Source organism: Echinops telfairi, unplaced genomic scaffold (assembly GCF_000313985.2).
Source record: "Echinops telfairi isolate 266 unplaced genomic scaffold, ASM31398v2 ScPeMD7_4;HRSCAF=17, whole genome shotgun sequence".
Lineage (NCBI taxonomy): Eukaryota > Metazoa > Chordata > Mammalia > Afrosoricida > Tenrecidae > Echinops > Echinops telfairi.
The window spans coordinates 24,189,162-24,211,404 of NW_022103900.1; the positions used below are offsets into that span (position 1 = coordinate 24,189,162).

Genomic DNA, 22,243 nt, shown 5'->3' on the forward strand with positions numbered 1-22,243 from the left:
ACAACAGAAAAGTGGGTGAAGGGAGATGTCAGACAGTGCAAGATATGACAAAATAATAATTTCTAAATTATCAAGGGTTCGTGAGGGAGGGAGGGGAAAAATGAGGAACTTAGGTGGAGAGCAAATGTTTTGAGAATGATGAGGGCAATGAATGTACAAATGTGCCTTACACAATTGATGTATGTATCGATTGTAATAAGAGTTGTATGAGCCCCTAATAAAATTATTTTTTTAAAAAGACCATAGAAGAATAGGCACATTTGAATTGTGCTTCAGAGGATTATGGACAGTACCATGGACTGCTAAAAGGACAAACAGATCTGTCTTGGAAGAAGCAAGGCCCCAGTGCTCCTTAGAGGCAAGGATGGCAGATCTTTGTCTTACATACTTTGGATATATTGTCAGGAGAGACCAGTCCCTGGAGAAAGCATCATGTTTGGTAAGGGGGCGGGGGAGGACGAAAAAGAGGAAGCCCCTCTATGAGATGGATTGACAGAGTGGCTGCCTCAATGGGCTCAGGCCAAAGAACAATTGTGAGGATGGCACAGGACCATGCAGCATCCCGTGCACAGGGTCCCTATGGGTCGAGGCCAACTCAGTGGCACCTAACAACAACAACAACAACAACAACAACAGTATAACGTGATATAAAATGTCCACACCATCACATGCACAAGAAGACTAAGAAGTTTGTGGAAAACGGAATGAAAAGGCCACAGAATTTTCCCACGAACCTTTTGAAGCACCCTCAGTTCTACTGGTCTTCTGAAATTAAATAATGGAATGTGAAGCTAAGTGATTTGATAGCTGTCTTATTTCTGCATTCCAGAAATATAACAATGATTGGTGGATAGGGAGGCTGGTCAAAGAAGGCTGTGAGATTGGCTTCATCCCGAGCCCACTTCGATTGGAGAACATTCGGATTCAGCAAGAACAGAAAAGAGGACGTTTTCATGGAGGGTAAGGTTTCTTCTTCCCTATAATCTCTGCACACTCCCCTCCAGAAAATTAGCTGGTGGTGTTCAGTTTACTTATCAGTCCTAGTGTCGGAATGGTTATGTGTTAGGCTGCTAACTTTAAGGTCGGCAGTTCGAAACCACCAGCTACCCTCCCCGTGGGAGAAAGAGTAACTCCCATAAAGAGTTAGCCTCAGGAACCCTCAGGGCCAGTTCTCCCTTGTCCTCTAGGGTCATTATGAGTTGGGATCGACTCAGTGGCAGTGAGATTGGTTTGGGTTTTGGTTATTAGGCTTAAATTTTTTAAATCAGGCTTCCAAACTAAAAGCGTATTTGCCGAGTCCATGGAGTTTCTGAATCACTAACCCAGTTTGCATGCTGAAGCATATAACACCATTGGCATCAACAAAATGCTGCCAGTGAGACTGTTTTCTGTGGTGTCCGTCAACCCCCATTGAAACTAAGCTTTCCCACATGAGAGGTCTAAGAGAGAATCCTTCCCTGGAGCAGTACTAGGAAACTGAGTTGACCAATCACCTTGATCCTCTTGATTAGCTTTCAGAGGAAGACTACCTTTCAGGCAGTAGACAAGAATATGATGGTGAATACAGGGCCCTATACTACCATCCCCTTTTCCACTCTGGGTTTTTGCAACATCTATCATTTCCTGGCAGTGAGATGAAGATTTTTTTTCGGCGAGGGATGAGCAAACCTCTAGTGAACTAACAGTAGCAATAGAGACATTAGCATGCCAGTATTTAAAAGTCTCGGGCCCACCAGCCGAGCTCAGGCAAAGAGAAATCACAGTCATACTGACGCTCCCGGTTTCCTGACACAGCCTGCACTGACACGTTGCACTTGATGTGTTACAAATGTTGGAAGTCCTAACATAAAAGCAGTAATTTCTCTCTGCCTTGAACTTCCTTTTTCTATTGGATACCTTTCTGTTTTAGAGGCTGCTTCAGAGGCCCATTTACCTTTGTCATGATGGGAATTTTTCAATACACGTGGTCAGAAAGGACAATAAGCCCTACATCTTTTTTAGTTTATCACATGTCTCTGCGATTTGTGTTGTTGTTGGCTACTGTCAAGTCCATTCTCACTCTCGGCCTAGCAACCCCATTGGACAGAATAGAATTTCTCTCCAGGATCTTCTTGGCTGCAATCCTTACGGAAGCCGATCACCAAGTCTTTCACCTGCAGAGCTCTTGGGTGGGTTCAAACCACCAACCTTTTGGTTAGCAGCCGAGAGCTGGCCTTTTGCCTGGACCATTATTAGTTCTTAATCTCTCTCATTTCCTGTTCTCTTACTGGTTCTTGAACACATTGGGGACATAGGAGAGTCAGTCGGGGAAAAAAATAGTGCTGCAAAATCATAGAAACCTTTATTAAGGCCGCATATTAAAATATAAAACTATGATTTCTCAACATACCCTCCATCTCGATTCCAGGCATTTTTGAAGGCTGTGTCCCCACCTCACTAACTCTCCTGTGAAGCATTCTGTGCCCCTTAATTTTCCCCATATCAAAACAGCTCCTTGAGGGACCCACACTGTGTTCCTTTAAAATGTTCTTTGAGTTTCCGGACTGAAAGAAGTCTGAAGGGGCAAGATCGGGGCTTTAGGGAGAATGAGTAAGATTTCCCAGTGAGATTCTGGTAGAATGACCTTGCTACCCTCAAAGAATTCTGCAGGTGCATTGTTGGGCTAGGCGCTGCAGTGGCCCTGTTGGGTCAGTGTTCGCCTGCTACCTCAAGGTCAGCCATCGACCCCACCACCCTCACTCCAAGGGAGAAAGATGAGGCTAACTGCTCCCCAAAAGAAAGAAACCCTTTTATAAGGTCCCACTATGGGTCAGAATTGACCGCAGTGTTGTCATGGATAAAAATGTCTTTTTTTGATAAAAATTTCTTAGTACTTTTCTGCCCTGTTTTCTCACCGATGCAGTTTTCATTGTTCTTAAAATGTCCATCTAATTAAAGTCCTCGGGATCATCCTGTGTCCTTGGAAAATGACCCTTTGGAATTTCCATAAACAGTCGCCATCACCTTACGAGCTGGCCTCTCTGTCTTGATTTAACTGGTCTGGAAGATCCCCTCAGAATCGTGTATTGGGCACTTTTTGAAGGCACCCTGGCCACGCAGTGGGTTATGTGTTGAGCTGCTAACCACAGGGTCAGAAGTTCACATCCACCAGCTGCTCCGAGGGAGAATGGTGTGGCTTTCCACTCTTGTAAAGAGCTGCAGTCTTGGAAACCCACAGGGACAATTCTACCCTGCCCCTATGGGGTCATTATGAGTCAGAATCAACCCTATGGCGGTGAGGTTTTGGTTTTGACGAAACTAAGGCAAGTGTATTATGACGGAGGGAACTTGTCTTCAGAGGGTGTTTGGAATAAGCCCCGTGGATGGATGAACTGGGGACCAAGGCATAGGACATTTGGACTCACCCTCCTGTGTGCCTGCCTCTTGCCCCTTTCTCTTCCTGGAACCATTGCCTCACCAAATCCACCACGTCTACCGAAGCACTCAGCCGTGTGCTGAATATCACCGCTCTTTCTTCTGCTCTCTGTCCCTGTCCTGACTTTGCTTATTCCGTTGCACCGAATACGGTCAGATAGATCATCTATGAGGGCCTTCAAAAGCTTCGTGGACAAATTCCATTACCTTTCTATTACATTTTTCCACATATTTTCTGAAGCCCCTTTGTGTTTGCCTTTCCGTTTGGCCTCGATATTTCCAACTAGAATGTGACTCTTTAAGGAAAAGGCACTCGGTAAGTAGTCAAGTGAATTAGTCAGTAATTACTAGTATTGGCAACGTGGGATTTTATTGTTTACTATTATTTCTTAATATTATAAAACTTTGAACGGGAACACCGCCGTGACTATAAATTTGCTTGGAAACCTCACTGTGGCAGACGCATTATAAAGCCAGGAAGGAGCTCAGCGGCATCCTTTTGTACCAACCCTGTGAGGTGTAAGTTCTATCTTCTTCTGTAGATGGGAATTAAGACTCACAGATGTATTTCACATGCTTAAGTTCCAACCCTGGCTTAGTACAAAGGCCAGGGTTAGAAGGCAGATTTTTCCGACCCTCGGTCACTGAGAATGGAGGGCGGGGAGGACACTGGAGAAGTAGGGAGATGGGCTTTCAAAGGCTTCTGTGGGTTTCAGGAAGGTACAGATCTTCCGGTGTCAGGGTAAATTATTGGTGCTGATTCTTCATTCTGACACCCCTCGACCACCCTGTTACAGGACGTGGTCGCGGCAGGCCTCACCACTTACTTGGAGCTGTGTGTGATTCTGACTAGCCTATTGGTGAGGGCGGCCGGTCACTCAAAGAGCCCTTCCCAAATGCATTTCTGTTCATGTTTCTGTTTGCCTGATTTCTGTTTTGGAGTCTCGGAAAGACAGTTTTGCAAAAATATTTCCAAGTCCCTCTAAGTTCCCCACTTTCTCTGAGAAATGAGGTCAAAGAAAGCATTTGGACAGATTCTTGAAGTTCTTCTCTGTAGCAGGACTTGGTATGTTTTGAATTATTTAGCAGGATTGAGGCCAAAGAAAGCTTTGTATTCTCAAGTTCTATTTTCACAGAATCTGGGAATTTGTCTTAAATTCTTTTTCTATGCCCTAGGAAATCAGGTGGAAATTCTTCTTCAAGCCTTGGAGAAATGGTTTCAGGGACATTTAGAGCAACACCCACATCAACAGGTGAGGATTTTAGCTAAACTCTTTCTAATGAGATATATTCCTTTCTTAATATTTTTTAGCATAAATGGAAATATTATTACTAATTTAGAAGCAATTTTAAAGGTTTGGTTTCAAGATCCTCCTATTTAATATTTTATAGCTCATTTGCATTCTGTATTAATTTGATTTGACTTAAAGGGTACTAAAAATTCAGATCATCATAACATAATTTTAAAAGTATTTACCCTCCCCCAAGAGGCAGTCACTTCCAATTGTGTACACCAATTTAAAACAAGCTCATCATTACACCCAAAAACCCAACAGATCTGGAGAATGTGAGGGCCAATTTTTAAAAAGGTATGAAAAGTTATAGAGATGGTCATGAAAATCCTCTCTTCTAGTCTTCAGGTGAACATTAAGGATCTGCTGGTTCAGTGTAGCCATTGAGACTGGAGGATGGAAACAGAGGGATAGGTTCAGCCCAGGTGTCCTCATTTTTATTGGGACAACTGAGCCCTGGAATGCATGATAATGGGGGACAGGAGTGGCCCAATAGGGAAACTATTGTGTCCTTGGAAACTAAGGAGGAATTGAAGCAGGACTTGTTCCATCACATTCCCTAACTGCCATCAACTAGACTAGTTCTATTCTGACCCAGAGCTGATGCTGGAGGAGGGCGCCCAGTATTACAGAGTTTAAGAATTCAATCCACTCATATACAGCAAGAAACTGAGTGGGTTCTTGAACAGTTCTGAGTATCTGGCACTCTGTTGATGTGAATTCCTCCTAGTCTCTAGGACTCTAAACCAAGTTAGGCTTCTGAGTTAGCTCCCCCATAGACTGGACCTCTCAGGGGGACTACACACCCACCTTTGTTAGCTATGTAGTATATTTCACCCAATCCCATTTGGTAGACATCTAGATTATTCTGAAGACTATTCACTTAAAAAAAAAAAAAACTTTTCACTATTACAAACAGAAAAGAAAACAGTAAGTTATAAGTGCATTTAAGATTTACTCATAAGATTTTGCCAAAATTTTGGAAAATGGATAAAAATCTACCTCTATACACATAAAACATGGCAAAATTTCTAAATGGTCCACCAAAATTACAAATCCAAAAATAGGCAGTAAATGGAGTGTGGACTGCTTTTGCCTAAATTGTTATTCTGAGTTTCTTACTACCAAATTTTATGTGTCTAAATTGTTCCCAGATACATTGTCTGCTGTCTGGCACAGGAATGAAATATAGCTAATGACTGACCCAAAACTTTCAGTATTGTAGCAAACATTTGTCTACCATCCCTACCCAACATAATATCTCAATATAAGAGCACACATACAGTGTGGAGGCTGTCTCCTTTTTTCCTGTATGGCTTCAAAGCTGACATAAAAACAACAAAATGATACAGAATGGGTACTAGAAATGACTCAGAGAATTCCAAGGACCACTTGGTACATTCTTCAAACTTTTAAGATCATGTGCTACCATGTACTGAGATTGTGTATTTTGATATTGCTCTCATTGTTGTCTTTTAGCAAAACAGAAGCAAAAAGTGGTAAGTCATGTTTCCTTTTTAAATCTAGTGTTTAGGTTCTTGTGTAGACGTGCCTGCAATGCTCATTCTATGACTCAGAGAGCTGTAAAACGAGGATGAACCTCTTTGGTGGGGACTTGCTATAATCACTTTTTGTTTGACCTGAGAATTATGAGTGTTGTGTCTATCCAGGAGGTGCTTAGCCTCGCCTTGTCATGCATGTTGAATCATCTTTTTCAGACGGAGCACATTCCTCCTTACGATGTGGTACCATCAATGCGTCCGGTGGTGTTAGTGGGGCCGTCACTGAAGGGTTATGAGGTACAAATACCAGTCTGTTAATAATCTACAGTTCTTGATGAAGAAGTCAGGAGGCAGTACTGTGGCCCTCGCTCCTGCAGGATCTGTTTATACATAGATGCCACCCCTCAGGATAAGGAGGCAATGCAGGGCCTATGTGGCCCCGTTGTTTCTCCTTCCCTCTTGCACCTGATTCATCTTTTATGCATGACATTGTTTGGACACGTCTTCCTCAGAACAATGACAATGGGCATTCTGGTCAAAGATTTGCTCTGTGTTAAACGTAAAGGAAAGGGCTTTCCTTATCTGCCCTCAACTGCCGTCAGTTTTCAAGAATGAAGAGCACAGAGAAACATTCTTCAACAATGTGGCAGCAACCTGGGAGCTCTAGACCACAGTGTCTTCCGTCAAAAGTTTCTCTCCTTATTTATTTTAAAGATCGCACCGAAAACATACACACACACACCACCACCACCACCACTACCCCACACACAAAGTGTTAGTGAGCTTCTTTGGAGATTCATTAAACAATGCCACAAAACAAGGAGAAGAGTAGAGGCTTAGATGTCCCATAGATGTGGCCGTCTTGACTTCGTGTTCACATGGATGAAAAGGAAGGGGGAGGGGAACAATGTTAAAATCTGAAGATCACAACTTCCAATCTTCCCGCTAACCTAGAGCAATGCTGGGCATATAGTAAGCTCCCAATATACATTTGTTGAATGAATGAACAATTCTCTTTGTGGAGGCAAATCTAAGGATCCTTATTGTCTGTCTGTGTGTCTCTCTCTCACTCTCCGAGTTGGGAATTGGCAGTAGAGTGGTCTACATAAGGCCAGCCTCGGAGAATTCCCACTAGAATGCATACACTAACAGGAGTGCTGAGTGCAGGCCTTCCAGCTACCCCTCGCTGGAGGCAAGGACACTAGCATTTGGGTCTAAAGTCAGCCTACTGTCTCACTGTCTCCCAGCAGCAGTCTAGCCTCTTAAAGTGAGGAGAGATGAGACTTTGCCTTGGGTCTAGAAAACATTGCTGGTTCATTCCTCAGCACACTGGGGAAGGGGGGGGGGGGCAATGAGTAACTTCAAGAGATTGAAGATGAAAATGCCTCCCAAAGTAACCTATCTTGAGAGGCTAGCGGGCTACAACAGGGTCTGAGCTCAGTTGTGGTGACTTCACTTCTCTCACTTTGACTTCTTTCTCTCTCCGCTTGTGTTTGCCTCATTCTCTTTTTCTCACCTCTGCAAAGGTAACAGACATGATGCAGAAAGCCCTCTTTGATTTCCTGAAGCACAGGTTTGATGGGAGGTGAGACAAATAGACATTTTTGCATATTTATTTTCCTTCACATGAACATGTATGATAAATTTATTTGTTTGTGGCTCTCTACCTCGCATGATTGCAGAAGTTTTCTAATGAACACTTCATTCCTGTTGAGGGAAGAATAGGATGCAGTAGCTCTAAAATGATGGAATAAATGTAGGACTGAAAAAGGGACTTTGAGAAAGGAAATAATCCATTTGTATATGCATTTGTCTTTATTTTCTTATGTGTTATGTTAATGAATTCAAACTAAACTTTTTTTCTGTTTCATAAAGGTTTCTATGATTTTATTTTTTTTAATTTTAAAGTTTTATTAGCACTTCATCTACATGTCAAACAATTCAATAATTCAATTATATCAAGAAGTGTTGTACAATTATCACTACAATCAATTCTAGAACTTTTACTTCTTCCTTGGGATCATTGTTATTCATGTAATTATTTTTTTTCTAATTGTGGCAAAAATATACATAACAAAACATTCTCCAATTCCACAACTTTTATAAGCATAATTCAGTGCCATTGATTATACTCTTTGTATTGTACAACCATTATTGATGTCATTTTCCAAATTATTCCACCACTATTAACATAAAGTCATGCCCCTATGCAACAACTCTTTCTCCTTCACTTATGGTAACCTTTGGTTAAGTTTTATTTCTTTTTTATTCTTTTTTAAAGTAATTTTTGTGAAACTATTCACAATGAGGAGTGTTAATTAAATTGTAGGGTATTTTTTATAAATATGGTGACTGGCTGGTAAAACTGGGTGATGGATGACAGCATTTGGGAATTTGTGGGTGTGATGTGACTTTTATAATGTACTAAATCCCCCCCCCCAAAAAAAAAAAGAGTTCACAAAATGCTTTCTGTATTAACCTCCCAGAGAGACTTAGAGACTTATAGGTAATCAAACTTGTTTGGCTGCTTAGTTTTAGATATGTTTTATTCAAAGCGATCTTATTTTATTGGACCCTTTGGGTTTTTACTCTGTTCTGACCCGTCATCAATATGGCGAAGTCTTTAGCCATCACTTAACTGTACCATTAGGTTTTGGAAAAAGCAAACGAACTACGAAGAGTGGCTGTGTTTTGAAGAGAAGAGGTAGAAATTCTAGATTTATTCAGTGCTAAATACTAAGCTCTCCAAAATGCACAATGCACTCCATGTAAAAATAACTACATGAGACTACTTGAAAACTTGTCAGTAATGAAGAAACACAAATAGTGTGTACTGAGAAGTACAGGTAAATGAATCCTCTCTCTCCCCCATCTTTAAGTGGGCGTAATAAGTGTGTAATGATGTTTTTAAATCTTCAAATAAAGTTTAGCAAGTATAACATCTTTAAGAAAAAAGGCAAGTGTGATAATGAAGTGCAAATGTACTTGAAGTGCATTTGTACATGCTCGCATGTGTGAAAGGGAAAACTTTCTGGATAATCATGTTGACATATTCATTCATTTCTGGGACCGTATGCAGATAAAATAAGTGGAGATTTCACTCCCAATAATGTAGATTTTGGCTCAAGAAATTGAAATGCTTTAATGCCACCATGTGTGTTGCTAACAACATTGTTCTTGGCCAGACTCCCTTAACAAGAAATACCCCCCCAAAGTGTATCATGACCTAAACACAGTGGAAGCTTATTTTTGCTCGTTTGAAAGCCCAAGGTGGATGTTCTTGGGCTGTAGTGGGGGTGAGGGAGGTGCAGTGAGAGGACTGGCAGGAGGTTTGTTCCATCTGTCCTTTGGGCCCCTGGCCTCTGAGTGTATTCTCTGCAGTGCACTGACAGGGGCAAGGTGTGGGCCAGGACAAGAGGCAGGAGCATGTAGCGTCTCACATTTCATTGGCTAGAACGCAGTCACGTGGCCAAACAAGACGGGAATGTGTGTACTCGGGTAGAAAAGGAAATGGATTTTTCTGAACGTGGAACATTCTTTGCCACATTCATCTAGTAGGCACAGAGAGCTTACAAGAAAGAAATTATTGGTAGAAAGGGAGAACTGATTACAGGGATCTACATATAACCTCCTTCCTGGGGGACGGACAACAGAAAAGTGGATGAAGGAAGACGTCGGACAGTGTAAGATAGGACAAAATAATAATGTATAAGTTATCAAGGGTTCATGAGGGAGGGGGGAATGGGGAGGGAGGGGGGAAACGAGGAGCTGATGCCAAGGGCTTAAGTGGAGAGCAAATGTTTTGAGAATGATGAGGGTAACGAATGTACAAATGTGGTTTACACAACTGATGTATGTATGAATTGTGATAAGAGTTGTATGAGACCCCAATGAAATGATTAAAAAAAGAAAGAAAGAAAGAAATATATTTTTTCATTCCACTTTCCTTTTAAAAAGAAATATCACCCTCACCCCCACCCCCACCCCGACCCCTGCCTTCCTCAGGGGGATGAACAACAGAAACCTTGTTAAAGGGAAACAGCAGATAGTGTAAGATAAGAAAATAATAATAATTGATAATTGATCAAGGTTCATGAGGGTGGGAGGGTAGAGGAGGGAGGGAGAAAAGAGGAGCTGATTCCAATGGCTCAAGTAGAAAGAAAATGATGATGGCAACCTATGTACAAATGTGCTTGATATAATCGATGTATGGATTTTTATTAGAGCTATAAGATCCCCCAATAAAATGGTTTATGAAAAAAAAGAAAAAGAAGTAAGTTAAAGACTCTTAACTACTAGACCATTGAACTTGGAAGGAAACAAACTTTCTTTTAATCTAATCTATCTTCTCCAATACTGCAACCAGACAGACAGAGGTCCTGCTTCTGTTTGAAAACTGGCTAGTGGGAACCCACTTCTTGAAAAAATCTTACAGTGAAATAGCTGAAATCTGATTTCTTAACTTACTAGTATTGGTCTTGGTCTTGAGCAATAGCTCTTGTTCCCATGCAGTTTTTCATAGATTGAAAGCAGCTAATCGACAGTGGTAGTACAGTGGGCTTTGGATTGAGCTGCTAACCAGAGGTCAGTGGTTCACACCGCTCCTGCTCAGAAAAGCAGAGGGCAAGTTCTCATCTGCCCTCTGGGGTTGCTGTGAGTCTGAACCAACTCCATGGCAGGTCGTTGTTTTGGTTAATATGCACTGAATCTTCTGTGATCTTAGCTCCAAATGTGCAGTTCCTTTTGTTATGCTCGGAGTCACAGAGCCTCCAGTCTTTTTAAGACTTACTTAAGGATGCCATTAAGGACTCCGGTGGCTCTGTGGGATAGGCCCTGGGCTGATAAATGCAAGGTTGCCAGTTCAAATTCACCAGCTGCCCTACAGATGAGGCTGATTGCTCCCAGAAAAAAAAATTTTTTTAAATCATTTTATTGGGGGCTCATACAACTCTTATCACAATCCATACATACATCAATTGTATAAAGCACATTTGTACATTCATTGCCCTCATCATTCTCAAAACATTTGCTCTCCACTTAAGCCCTTGACATCAGCTCCTCGTTTTTCCCCTTCCTTCCCTGCTCCCGCTTCCCTCATGAACCCTTGATAATTTATAAATTATTATTATTTTGTCATATCTTACACTGTCTGATGTCTCCCTTCACCCACTTTTCGGTTGTCCGTCCCCCAGGGAGGAGGTTATATGTAGATCATTGTCATCTGTTCCCCCTTTCTACCCCATTCTCCCTCTACGCTCCCTGTTCAACACTTACACCACGGTCCTGAAGAGATCATCTGTCCTGGATGTCCTGTGCTTCCAGTTCCTATCTGTACCAATGTACATCCTCTGGTCTAGCCAGATATGTAAGGTAGAATTGGGATCATGATAGTGGGAGGGAGCCGCCTGGGGAGGAAGCATTTAGGAACTAGAGGAAAGTGATATGTTTCATTATTGCTACACTGCACCTTGACTGGCTAGACTCCTCCCTGCGACCCTTTTGTAAGGGGACATCCAGTTGCCTACAGATGGGTGTTGGGTCCCCAATCTGCACTTCCCCTCATTCAAAATTATTTGATTTTTTTCTTTGATGCCTGATACCTGGTCCCTTAGACACCTCATGATCACACAGGCCAGTGTACTTCTTCCACGTGGGCTTTGTTGCTTCTGAGCTAGATGGCCGCTTGTTTACCTTCAAGCCTTTAAGACCCCAGATGCTATATCTTTTGATAGCCAGACACCATCAGGTTTCTTCACCACAGTTTCTGTGTACTCAGCTCCCATGAAGATTTATAGTTGTGGAAATCCTGAATAGTCGTTATGAGTAGGAATCAACTCAATAGTAGTAGCTTTGGATTTTGTAAGCTTGTCACTAATAACCCTTTAACCTGAGGCAGTTCTGAATAGCAGCTCATTCCACAGTCCCATAACAGCTCTTGTTCTAAACAGTATCCATCCTATCACATAGCTTAAATTTGTGCGAGATTCTTTAGCACCACATAACATACTTATAAGTGGGAAAGAAGGAGATAAAACTATTTGGCAGAGAGAAAGTGAGTTACTTAATTACTGTCTTAGAGCATGAAAAATCTGATCTTCCTCAATGAAAGACTACAGAGAAGAAAAGCATTTCATTATCGCAACAGAGGTTTTTCCCAAATTAGGTTGAAATGTCTACTTTAAGCACTTAAGCATATTTGCATAAAGATGGTTTTAATAGAAATATAATTAAAAAGCAAAAGATAATAGTTGGAAAAATAGTCTAGAGAGAGATGATATATAGCAGAGTGGTGGAAGGGTAGATATTAAAGATGGGGATGGTAAAATGGGTTTGCTTCCCCCCTCCCTTTTTTTTAGAACAATTAGAAGAGTGGCAAACGTGCTGGTACCATAATTTAACCCATTTCACGGGCAGACGCATGATTAATACTGTTCAGTGCAGTTTTTTGAGTTTGAGACCTGTGAAGCAGGAGGCTCTACAATGGATGTATGTGCTGATCTTGAATGTGAAGACGGTGACGTGGAAGAAGATATTTACTTGTAGTTTTAGACGGACTCTCTTATGTCTTCTTAGGGGGGAATAGCCTGACATTTTGAGCTATAGCGATCTGCTGCAGTGGTGGTGGCGGCGTTGGTGATGCTAGAAAAAGTTCTGACTCATTGGGACCCTGTGTCCAACAGAATGAAACATTGCCAGTCCTCACAGTTGTTGCTGTTTGAGGTCTTTATTGTAGCCACTGGGTCAGTCCATCTTTTCAATGGTCGTTTTCCCTCTTTGTCACTAACATTCTGTTTCATCAAACATGACATCCATCCTCAGAGACAGGTCCTCACCTGATACTAAGCCCTATAGGCATGGATATTCGCATGTAGTGATGATTCCTGTGCACAGAACCATAAACTCAGCCTGACGAGCTGGTGCAGTGGCACTAGCCTGGCAAGAAGAACACAGTGATACACAAGGACACAACCCTCCCCTCTTCATTCCACATGACAGACACTCATTGGAGATCATCCTTTTGGACAGGGTTCATTCGGCAGGCTGAATCTATCATTCAGAGCCTGAACAACAGTCTCTCAAACTAATGGCAATATAGTCACATATGCTAAGTATTTCAAATCCCAACCCAGTCGTCACTTCAGGCCTTTTGACAATTGGATCAGATCAGCTCTATGGCAGTTACTAAAATCTTTGCAATGAGCAGATCAGGGCCAAAAATCCTCGGTGCACTTCATTTAACTGATAGAGATAACATCTTAAGCTATAAGAAACAATTATTTAAGGAACACTTAGAAGAAAATGAAATTTGAGGATAAATTTGAGAGAACAGGCCCAGAATCCATACAGCGAAAGACAAAGGGGGAAAGATGGATGTTATCAAAAAGAAGTAAAAAGAATTCGTAATTACAGTTCAACAAATGGAAAAATAACAAGAGTGTCTTATTTTTAATAACCAACATTACTCTATCATCTTCTACTATGCACTATTTAAATGACCCAGACAATAGAAATGATTAATTGAACACTTAAAGGCCAAATATAAATGAGCAGGTTTTGATTTCAGCCTATCTTATCTGATTTGTCCACCCTCAAAGTGTAAACAAATTTCATGGAGTCTGGGAATGGGAGACTGTTAACATGCTAGACTTTCAAGTATAGAATAGAAGGAAGCTGAAATGATCTCCTTTGCGTTTTTAAATCTCCAACACTTGTCTATCTTAAATATAGTATATATTTGCCTATTAGCATTAGCTACTGAACAATTACTTTTAACAAAGCCTTTTGGTATATTACCATGTTTGCTCCTAATGACAATCCCATGAGAAAGTCATGGCAAAGCAGTGATCTCCATCTTACTTTTTAGGAAAGTGAGAGAGGTGTTTTGATGTGTCCAGTGACCTCTCCATGCAACAGAAAGAGAATAATCCAGAAAGGACACTCCGCTTTCCCTCCTATCCTTGTTCTGTTGACACTGCACTGCACTGTTCTTTAGAACACTTTTCCCTAGGAATATTAGGAGGTTTTTAAAAAATTACTTTAATAACTCTGGAACTCTGGTGGCGTAGAGGTGACCCGTTGGGCGGTCTGAAACCACCAGCCGCTCCTCAGGAAAAAGAAGAGGCGTTCTACTCCCATAAAGAGTTGCAATTTCAGAAACTCACAGGAAGAGTTTTGCCATGTCCTATAGGGTCACTATGACTCGACAGCAGTTAGTTGGATTTTGAGTTGTTTTCGTGTGATAACAGGGTAGAGTATAGAAAGATCTTACAGCTGCTATGTTACCAACATGTAGATACTAATTCTTTGTAATGAATATATCATAACTGAAAGTAGTATCTTTCTATAGAAAACCATAGAGAATTACTGAAGCTGATATTGGAGTACGATGATCATGATTATTTTCAAAGCACAAAAATCTTGGATTTAGAGAAAGATTTCTGCTCATTTTCATTGATATTTACTACTATGAAGAGGCTTCAAAAAAGCTTGAAATTCTATTCCGAAAATGGGATTAAGCATAATGGAACTTTTCTTTTATAAAACCACTTGTCATTGTGAAGTAGCTGAAGGTATGTATACAGAGCTGATCAGTTTTACAGTCAACAGTTCATACACATCTTATCTCAATCCATCGTAGTCCCTTAATGGACCATCACTTAGCCCACTTCCCCCTTGTGTTCCCTGTTTCCATTTCTCTTTCTTTCCTGTCCTTTTTATCTCTTTTGAACTTTGTCATTGGGTAAATGCTACTCTTGGTTTTATGTACATGGCTGATTATTCTAACCATCTGGTGAGTTCAGTTCCAGACCTGAAGTGGGATTGGGGGCCATAGTCTTGAACGTCCCATCAAGTTCTGTCTATCTGATCATTAAGCCTGGTTTCTTTTATGATTTTCATTTTTCTTCAGTATTTCTCTCCCACTCTATGCAGGAGTCATCCTTTCCAGAGCAGTTGGTAATGCGATCCTTTCCAGAGCTGTTAGTAGTGGTAGCCGGGGACCATCTAGTTCTTCTGTTCTCAGGGTTGTGTAGTCTGATATTTGTGTGGTCCATTAGTCAATTGGACTAATTGTTTCTATCTATTTGTTTTTATCATTCTTCTTTCTTCTGGATGGGGACAGGCTAATGGCTACCTCTTAGATGGCAGCTCATGAGCTTTTATGATCCCAGTCATTACTCACCAAAGTAGGATGTAGAACACTGTCTTTGTGAACTACATTATGCCAATTGACCTTGGGGGCCCAGCGACTGTGGTCCTGATCCACTAGACTCAGTGACTTAGATAATAGAATTTTCCTGTGAACTTTCTGAAGCGCCTTTGTACAGCCAGCCTTTTCTGGTGCCTACATCTTACTAGGTTGTTTGTTTGTTTGTTTGTTTGTTTGTTTGTTTGTTTGTTTGTTTGTTTTTAACCAACCTGCTAGAACTGTCAGGTTTACAGTGGAATTTTAGAGATGTGTACCAAACAAAAGATTACGCAAGTGTTGAAAGCTCCGAGGGGGTGTGAGGGATGAATATAGCAAGGAAGGAAACGGAAAGGACATCATTTCAAGTTTTTAAAAAGTATATGATGATGCTTCAAGAAGTTTGTGGGAAAATAAAATGAAAAGATGGGTGTGATTTGTGAATTTTTGAAGCCCCTTTATATAATAAGTTAAATAGCATTCAGTGGTAAACATAGTAGTAATATTGTTGGCTGGTCTTTTTTAATTATTTATATTAATTTTGGTTGAATAGTCTTGAATGAAAAAGACACTTGGCTTGGATGTCTAATGTCGACAACAGTAAGCATTACCTGCTTTGCCTTACTACAACATTTCTAAGGCTATTTGTTCTCTTCTGAGCTATTTTCCATGCATGTGACTCTTATTTACAAACCACTTACATTAACAAATTAATTTGTATTCTATTAGCAAATAAAACAAGAAAACAAAATCCTTTACATCTTTTTTATTGTCCTTTGTTTTTGTAAAACTTTGGTAATGTTTTTAAGACTCTATAACATTTTTTTTTTTAACTCTGAAAAACGCATCTGTGAACGAACACCCATGATTCTAAGAACTGGGGGAATCATTATTTGGCTTACAAAGTATGAGAAATTTTGATTTTCACTTACGCAGACTGGAATCTTTGGACCCTCCAAATTCATTATTGGAGAAAGTAGAATCTTGCTTCTAAGTCAACTCACTTGTGTCCAGTCACATATCCGTGTGTTTCTCTCCCCCAATTCCATTCTGAAAACAAGAAAGCAAGAGACAAGCAAACAAAAACCCCAATCCCTTTCTGTAAGAAAAGGAAGCTGTGGCCACAGGGATTGCCTGTGTGGTCTCATGTCTCAAAAATGGTAGTGGCTGAAATGCAGGCATATGTTAGTCCTCAGCCTGATTGAAATCGTGACCATCTCTTGGAGCATAGCCATGCTGGACTGTGCTTGATAATTTGGCTCATCATTTGGGGGTTAGGGTTGCTGGAGGAGAAAACAAAAGATGTAGGAGTAGCATTGTAGAGTCAGGTAACAAGCACTGGCCTGCTGCGTCCATTTCTCAGCTTAGTTTCCTTCTTGGAAATGAAGAGGTTGCACCAGACTTGTGCTTTTAAATGGGTTTTTCAACAGAACAACTTTTTACAGTCAGGTCATATACCGTGCTACAAAGTATAGGAGAAATGCAGCAGTGGGTGGCGTCTGCATTGAGGGTGGAAAAGCAAGAGCCCCACCACTGGGCTGCCTTCAGTGCTCTCAGTATTGGGGATCTCCCCGCAAAACTCTTGGTTGCTGCAGAAAACAATTTGAAGTTCCCTCAGATCATTTATTAGGGCCTCAAAATTCTAAAAACTCAAACCTTTCTGGCATCCGAGGGCTTCTAACGACAATGACACAGGCAAGCAGGGCTTTGCTTGAAGTTGACCCCAGAACTTCTGCATGGCCAGCAACTTGAAGGACCCAAATCAAAAACCAGCTCACCCCCTGCCCTTGAGTCTATGCCAACTCATAGGACAGCGTAGAAGTGCCCCTGTGAGTTTCTGAAACTGTCACTCTTTCACGGGAGTAGAAAGCGCCCTCTTTCTCTCTCGGGGCGGCTGCTGGTTCCAAACTGCTGATCTTGCAGAGAGCAGCCCAATATGAACTGTGACACCAGCAGGGTGCCTTCTGACTTTAAGGAAGTGATTTCACTTCACTTGTGTAAAGAACTGTATTCAAATTTCCCCAAGAATTCAGGCTAGGTGAGGAGTCTCCTGACTATGCCAACAGCAGTATTTCCAAGTAGATGTAAGATGAAAGTGATTTGATAATCGTTAACAACTCCACCTTCTTCCATATTCTAGTCCCCAAAGGACTTGGGAAGTGGAAGACTGTGCCCTGCGTATACAAGGGGAGGGGAGTCTATAAACTCTCCTAGTTTGCTTTCTGAGATGTATCCAACTACGAAAACAGAGATGGAGGAAGGTCCAGGGTGGTAGTATCTAGCGTAGGCAATATTTGAACTCAATAGATAGACGGTAATCTAAAGTTGAGCAATCCTGCTTGAAAATAAAAGACTAACAGTTTAAAATTATAATCTCCAAAAGTTCTTGTGGTAAATCATGTGCAAATAGACCTCACTTTCTTCATTCATTTTGCAGTAACTTACTTTATTCTTTTCTTGTATGACTGCATTTTCTTATTTATCAAAATCTTGATATAAGACTCATCATCGCCGTCATTTCTTATTTATCAAAATCTTGATATAAGACTCATCATCACAGTCAGTATGGTGTCTTTTGCCTGCCCAACCAAGGCTAGAGAGGGGTGCACACAAATTCGTAGACAGGTGTTCTGAAGAAGTTCACTGTTGCAGAAAAGAATGCATCTTTTTAACCAGAGGAAGAAGAGCCCTTTGGGCCTGTGGAGAAGTGTTCTGACATTTCTTGAATTAATTGCATCACAAGCACAGTGAATGTAATTTAGCCAATAACTGGTTGATTGGCTTTGATGATCAAAATGAAATAGTTTCTGCTTTTGACCCATCATTGTTGGTATACCAGGGGATTTATACCAGGGGATTTAAAGGTTTTACTTTAAATGCAAAACAGCTGTAAATTGTGAGGAAGCTATTGCTGCTTCCTGGAAAGAGCCTGGTTTACTCATTGGTTGGCTCCACTCCTGAGTATCGCATCCTAAAGGGCATTAGACAAGGTAGGCTGTAGGAGGAAAGACTGCATTTTCCCTGGGGACCGTGTTTGTTAAATAGCCAAAACCTTCCTCCTTTCTGCTCGGCGTGGATTTTAATACTAGCCAAAGCCTGTTTAAAATATCTGTGGCCAGTGTTTACTGAGGTTTCACTGTCGTATGTAAAGTGGTGATTAAGTGCTGGGGTTATAAATCACTTGGCGAGCCCCATGGAATTTTTACTGGATTGTTCTCTTCTGTGTTCTTCTTCCTAGGATATCAATAACCAGAGTGACCGCTGACATTTCTCTTGCTAAGAGATCCGTCCTAAATAATCCCAGCAAGAGAGCAATAATTGAACGTTCAAACACCCGGTCCAGCTTAGGTAAGATGGTCCCACGTGGTGCTTCTTCAAGCTCTGCTTTCATGTTGCCTTTTCTCCTTTGCCTCACCTTCTGAACGGGAAGGAACTGCAGAGTTGGAGAGAGAGCTGGAAGTGAGAAATAAGAGGGGCAGAGTCCCACAGCTCACTCCGCTCCAGTCAATTAGCTCATTAGTAGTCTGGTGGGAAGAATCCTCACCGGGCTCTGACCGCCTGTTTCTGCCGAACCACATGAAACCTCTCACCACTGCTCTGCCCGAGCTCCTCCGTGGGGCCCACATCATCTGCCACACCTGAGCCACAGCAGACATGAAAAGAAATGAGGTGTTGAGTCTTCTCCTAGCTACAGAAGAAAACCCAGATAATGATGTCCTTTGTGTACCTTCGGCTGCCAGCTGGTGGTACTAGAATCATCTTGAAATGGAAATAGAAACCACATGCAGGGAATGGAGACATGTTTTCCCTAGGATGTTACTAGCCAGAAGACATCATATTTACAATGACCTGTTGTTGCTTATTCCTCCTTTAGCGGAAGTACAGAGTGAAATTGAACGAATCTTTGAGTTGGCAAGATCGTTGCAACTGGTTGTTCTTGATGCGGACACCATCAACCACCCAGCACAACTTATAAAGACTTCCTTAGCACCAATTATTGTCCATGTGAAAGTCTCATCTCCAAAGGTAATTATTTCATTTCTGTCTAAAGGAGATTAGAAGTTCATTTCTTTTGACGTGCTCTTCGCTGTGTGCTTTTTCTTTCTTTCTTTCTTTTTTTTACCCAGTGGGCAAGGACAATGTCTTGTTAAGGCTGTTAATGAGCACATTATTAAATCCCTATAGTTTGTACAGTTTCTAGGCATTTTGAGATGAGCAAGCGCCAACCAGGAATAGCCCATTCCTTGGAGGAAATTACTGTCTGTGATGGGGAGCATCCGAGACAGTTATGCAAATGTGCCATAGAACCAGAAATGCTAGCAAGGTGAGGGGAAGTAGGCATTGGCTTTTTAATCAAATGTCTGTTCTATCTTGATACCTCTCTTGTATAATAATGATCCTTCCATCGTATAATTATCTTCCCAGTTGATAGGATGCATAGTTTACAAAGGGTATCTCTAGTATATATGCCCATCTACTGCCATTGAGTTGATTCTGACAAACGGCAACCCTATAGCACAAAATAGAACTGCCCCAGAGGGTTTTCAAGGCTAGAAATTACGGAGCAGACTGCCACAAGCTTCTTCCATGGAGGAACTGGTGGACTTGAACCACTAACCTTTTGGTTAGCAGCTGAGCACTTTAACCACTATGCTACCAGCCCGCCTTATTTATCACATAAAGAAAAGGTAAAATATCACTATGTTAACATGTCTTATGCAAGCATTACTGATGCTGGCATTTGTGTTTAGATTTAGGTCCTCTGAACAATATAGTTGTTCTGTGACACAGTGCCTTATATCTTCCTGCCATTGGGGAAAATGGAAAAACAGAAAAATGAGACAGCTTCAAATATGTCTCTTCTGATTTGATGAGAACTTAAATCTTCCGATTAAAAGGGTGCTGATGTGGTATAATGTTCACGTGAAAGAGTTAGTCTTGCAAGGCACTACCCTGACAATCAGCCTCTTTTCAGTGCCTCTTGGAGCACATTTTGACAACTAACCTCCAATTCAGCCCCTAACCAAAATGATATCCTCTTCTTATGGGCAGAAGCATGCTGAAAAGCTGTGCTCTTCCCAGTTACTCTGACCTTCTCAGCCTCCATCTCCAGACACTAGGGTTTCAGAGGGTGATCTAAGGAATACTGACCAAACCAAGCCCTTCAGGAAATCCTTAGAGTGCCTTGAAATTGCCCTGCCCACCTGCAAGTCTCTTTGACTCAGAGCTGATGGGAGCTTCAAGCACCCCACATTGCAATGGAAGAGAACTCTACCCAATCTGATCCCCTGCCTCAACCACCATGGAATCCAAAAGTTCAGGAAGTGAGGCTCTCACAGACAATAGAAGATTCCATAGAGCTTTATAAACTAGCACTACTTTGCAGGGAGTACCCTGTGAAGGGGTAAAATGAGGTGGAGAATGTATGGCAGTTATAGCAGTGCTCAAATGACATGGCTACACCATTGACTTAGGTGTGGCAGTGTAAAAGTGCAGGTGCCTTTTACAGTGCCTCAATTTCCAATTTCCAATCATGCACTAGTCTGATGAATACAAAATCAAATTGGAATACCTCACTAATGTCCATGATAAATAAGACCAAATATGAGGGGGCTTCAAAAAGTGTGTGGAAAAATTCTACTACCACACACTTTTTGAAGCCTATTCACGTTTCGATCAATGACTGCTAACGATCTGACATTAAGATAGTGAGTCAAAATGCTGCTCAACTGATTTGGATATCAATGATCTGACGCAGACCTGGTCTTCCCCTGCTCAGATCGCTCTTTGAAATCTCTGGGTAGCAATTCTGCTTTGCAAATCCGGCTAGACCAGAGCATGTACACAGGTACAGATAAGAGCTGGAAACAGGGAATCCAGGACTGAAAAACCCCACAGGACCAATAATGAGAGTAGCGATACCAGGAGGGGAAGCAGAAGGTGGGAGGAGAAAGGGGGAACCAATCACAGTGATGGACATATAACCCCTTCCCAGGGGGATGGACAACAAAAAAGTGGGTGAAGGGAGACATTGGTCAATGTAAGACATGAAAAAATAATAATAATTTATAAATTATCAGGGGTTCATGAGGGAGGAAGGAAATGTGGGGAAGGGAGGGGAAAAAATGAGGAGCCAATACCAGCGATTCAAGTAGGAAAAAATATTTTGAAAAGGATGATGGCAACAAACGTAAAAATATGCTTGACACAATGGATGTATATATGGATTGTGATAAGAGCTGTATGAGCTCCCAATAAAATGATTTTAAAAAAGAAATCTCTGGGTAGAATTTGAGGTGGGAACTCAAGATCCCACCAAGACCTCACATGGAGCTAATATAACATTATGAAATCCACTGTGTGTGCGTGAATGATTTCATTCCAGAATTTATATATAATTTCTCACATTGTGGATCCTCTCCCTTAACCCATGGGTTATTGAAAAGATCTAGATCTGCTTCCACTTGTTGACAATGCCTTCATTTCCTATTTTACTTCAGGTTTTGCAACGGTTGATTAAATCTAGAGGAAAGTCCCAAAGTAAACATTTAAATGTGCAACTGGTGGCAGCTGATAAACTTGCACAATGTCCCCCAGTAAGTACAGTCATTGTTTATCTTACTCATTCTTAACTAAGTGGGAGAGAGTGGGGTTTTTTCCGTCATATTTGCATTGTGATTTTTATTTTAGGATGATGATGATGATGAGCTGTTGTCTTAAATCTAAAGTATCAGATCTATATGCATATATTTATAGGTTTAGTATTAAGGTAGCAGAAGGACATTGGGCCTCCACTCAAGTACTCCCTCAAAACAAGAATACTTTCTTCTATTAAATTGGCATTCTATGAT

At 41.3% G+C, this 22,243-nt stretch overlaps 1 protein-coding gene across 2 annotated transcripts in view; it reads left to right on the top strand.

Moving 5' to 3' along the window:
* CACNB4 (calcium voltage-gated channel auxiliary subunit beta 4) overlaps window positions 1-22,243 on the top strand; it is a 299,786-nt gene that overhangs the window by 252,744 nt on the left and 24,799 nt on the right. For both annotated transcript variants that reach the window (XM_004703821.3, XM_004703822.2), the window contains 8 exons: window positions 830-960; window positions 4,591-4,667; window positions 6,186-6,205; window positions 6,425-6,505; window positions 7,735-7,793; window positions 18,631-18,740; window positions 19,267-19,418; window positions 21,893-21,988. In XM_004703821.3, the coding sequence (XP_004703878.1) occupies window positions 830-960; window positions 4,591-4,667; window positions 6,186-6,205; window positions 6,425-6,505; window positions 7,735-7,793; window positions 18,631-18,740; window positions 19,267-19,418; window positions 21,893-21,988 (726 nt within the window). The remainder of the gene's footprint in view (window positions 1-829; window positions 961-4,590; window positions 4,668-6,185; window positions 6,206-6,424; window positions 6,506-7,734; window positions 7,794-18,630; window positions 18,741-19,266; window positions 19,419-21,892; window positions 21,989-22,243) is intronic.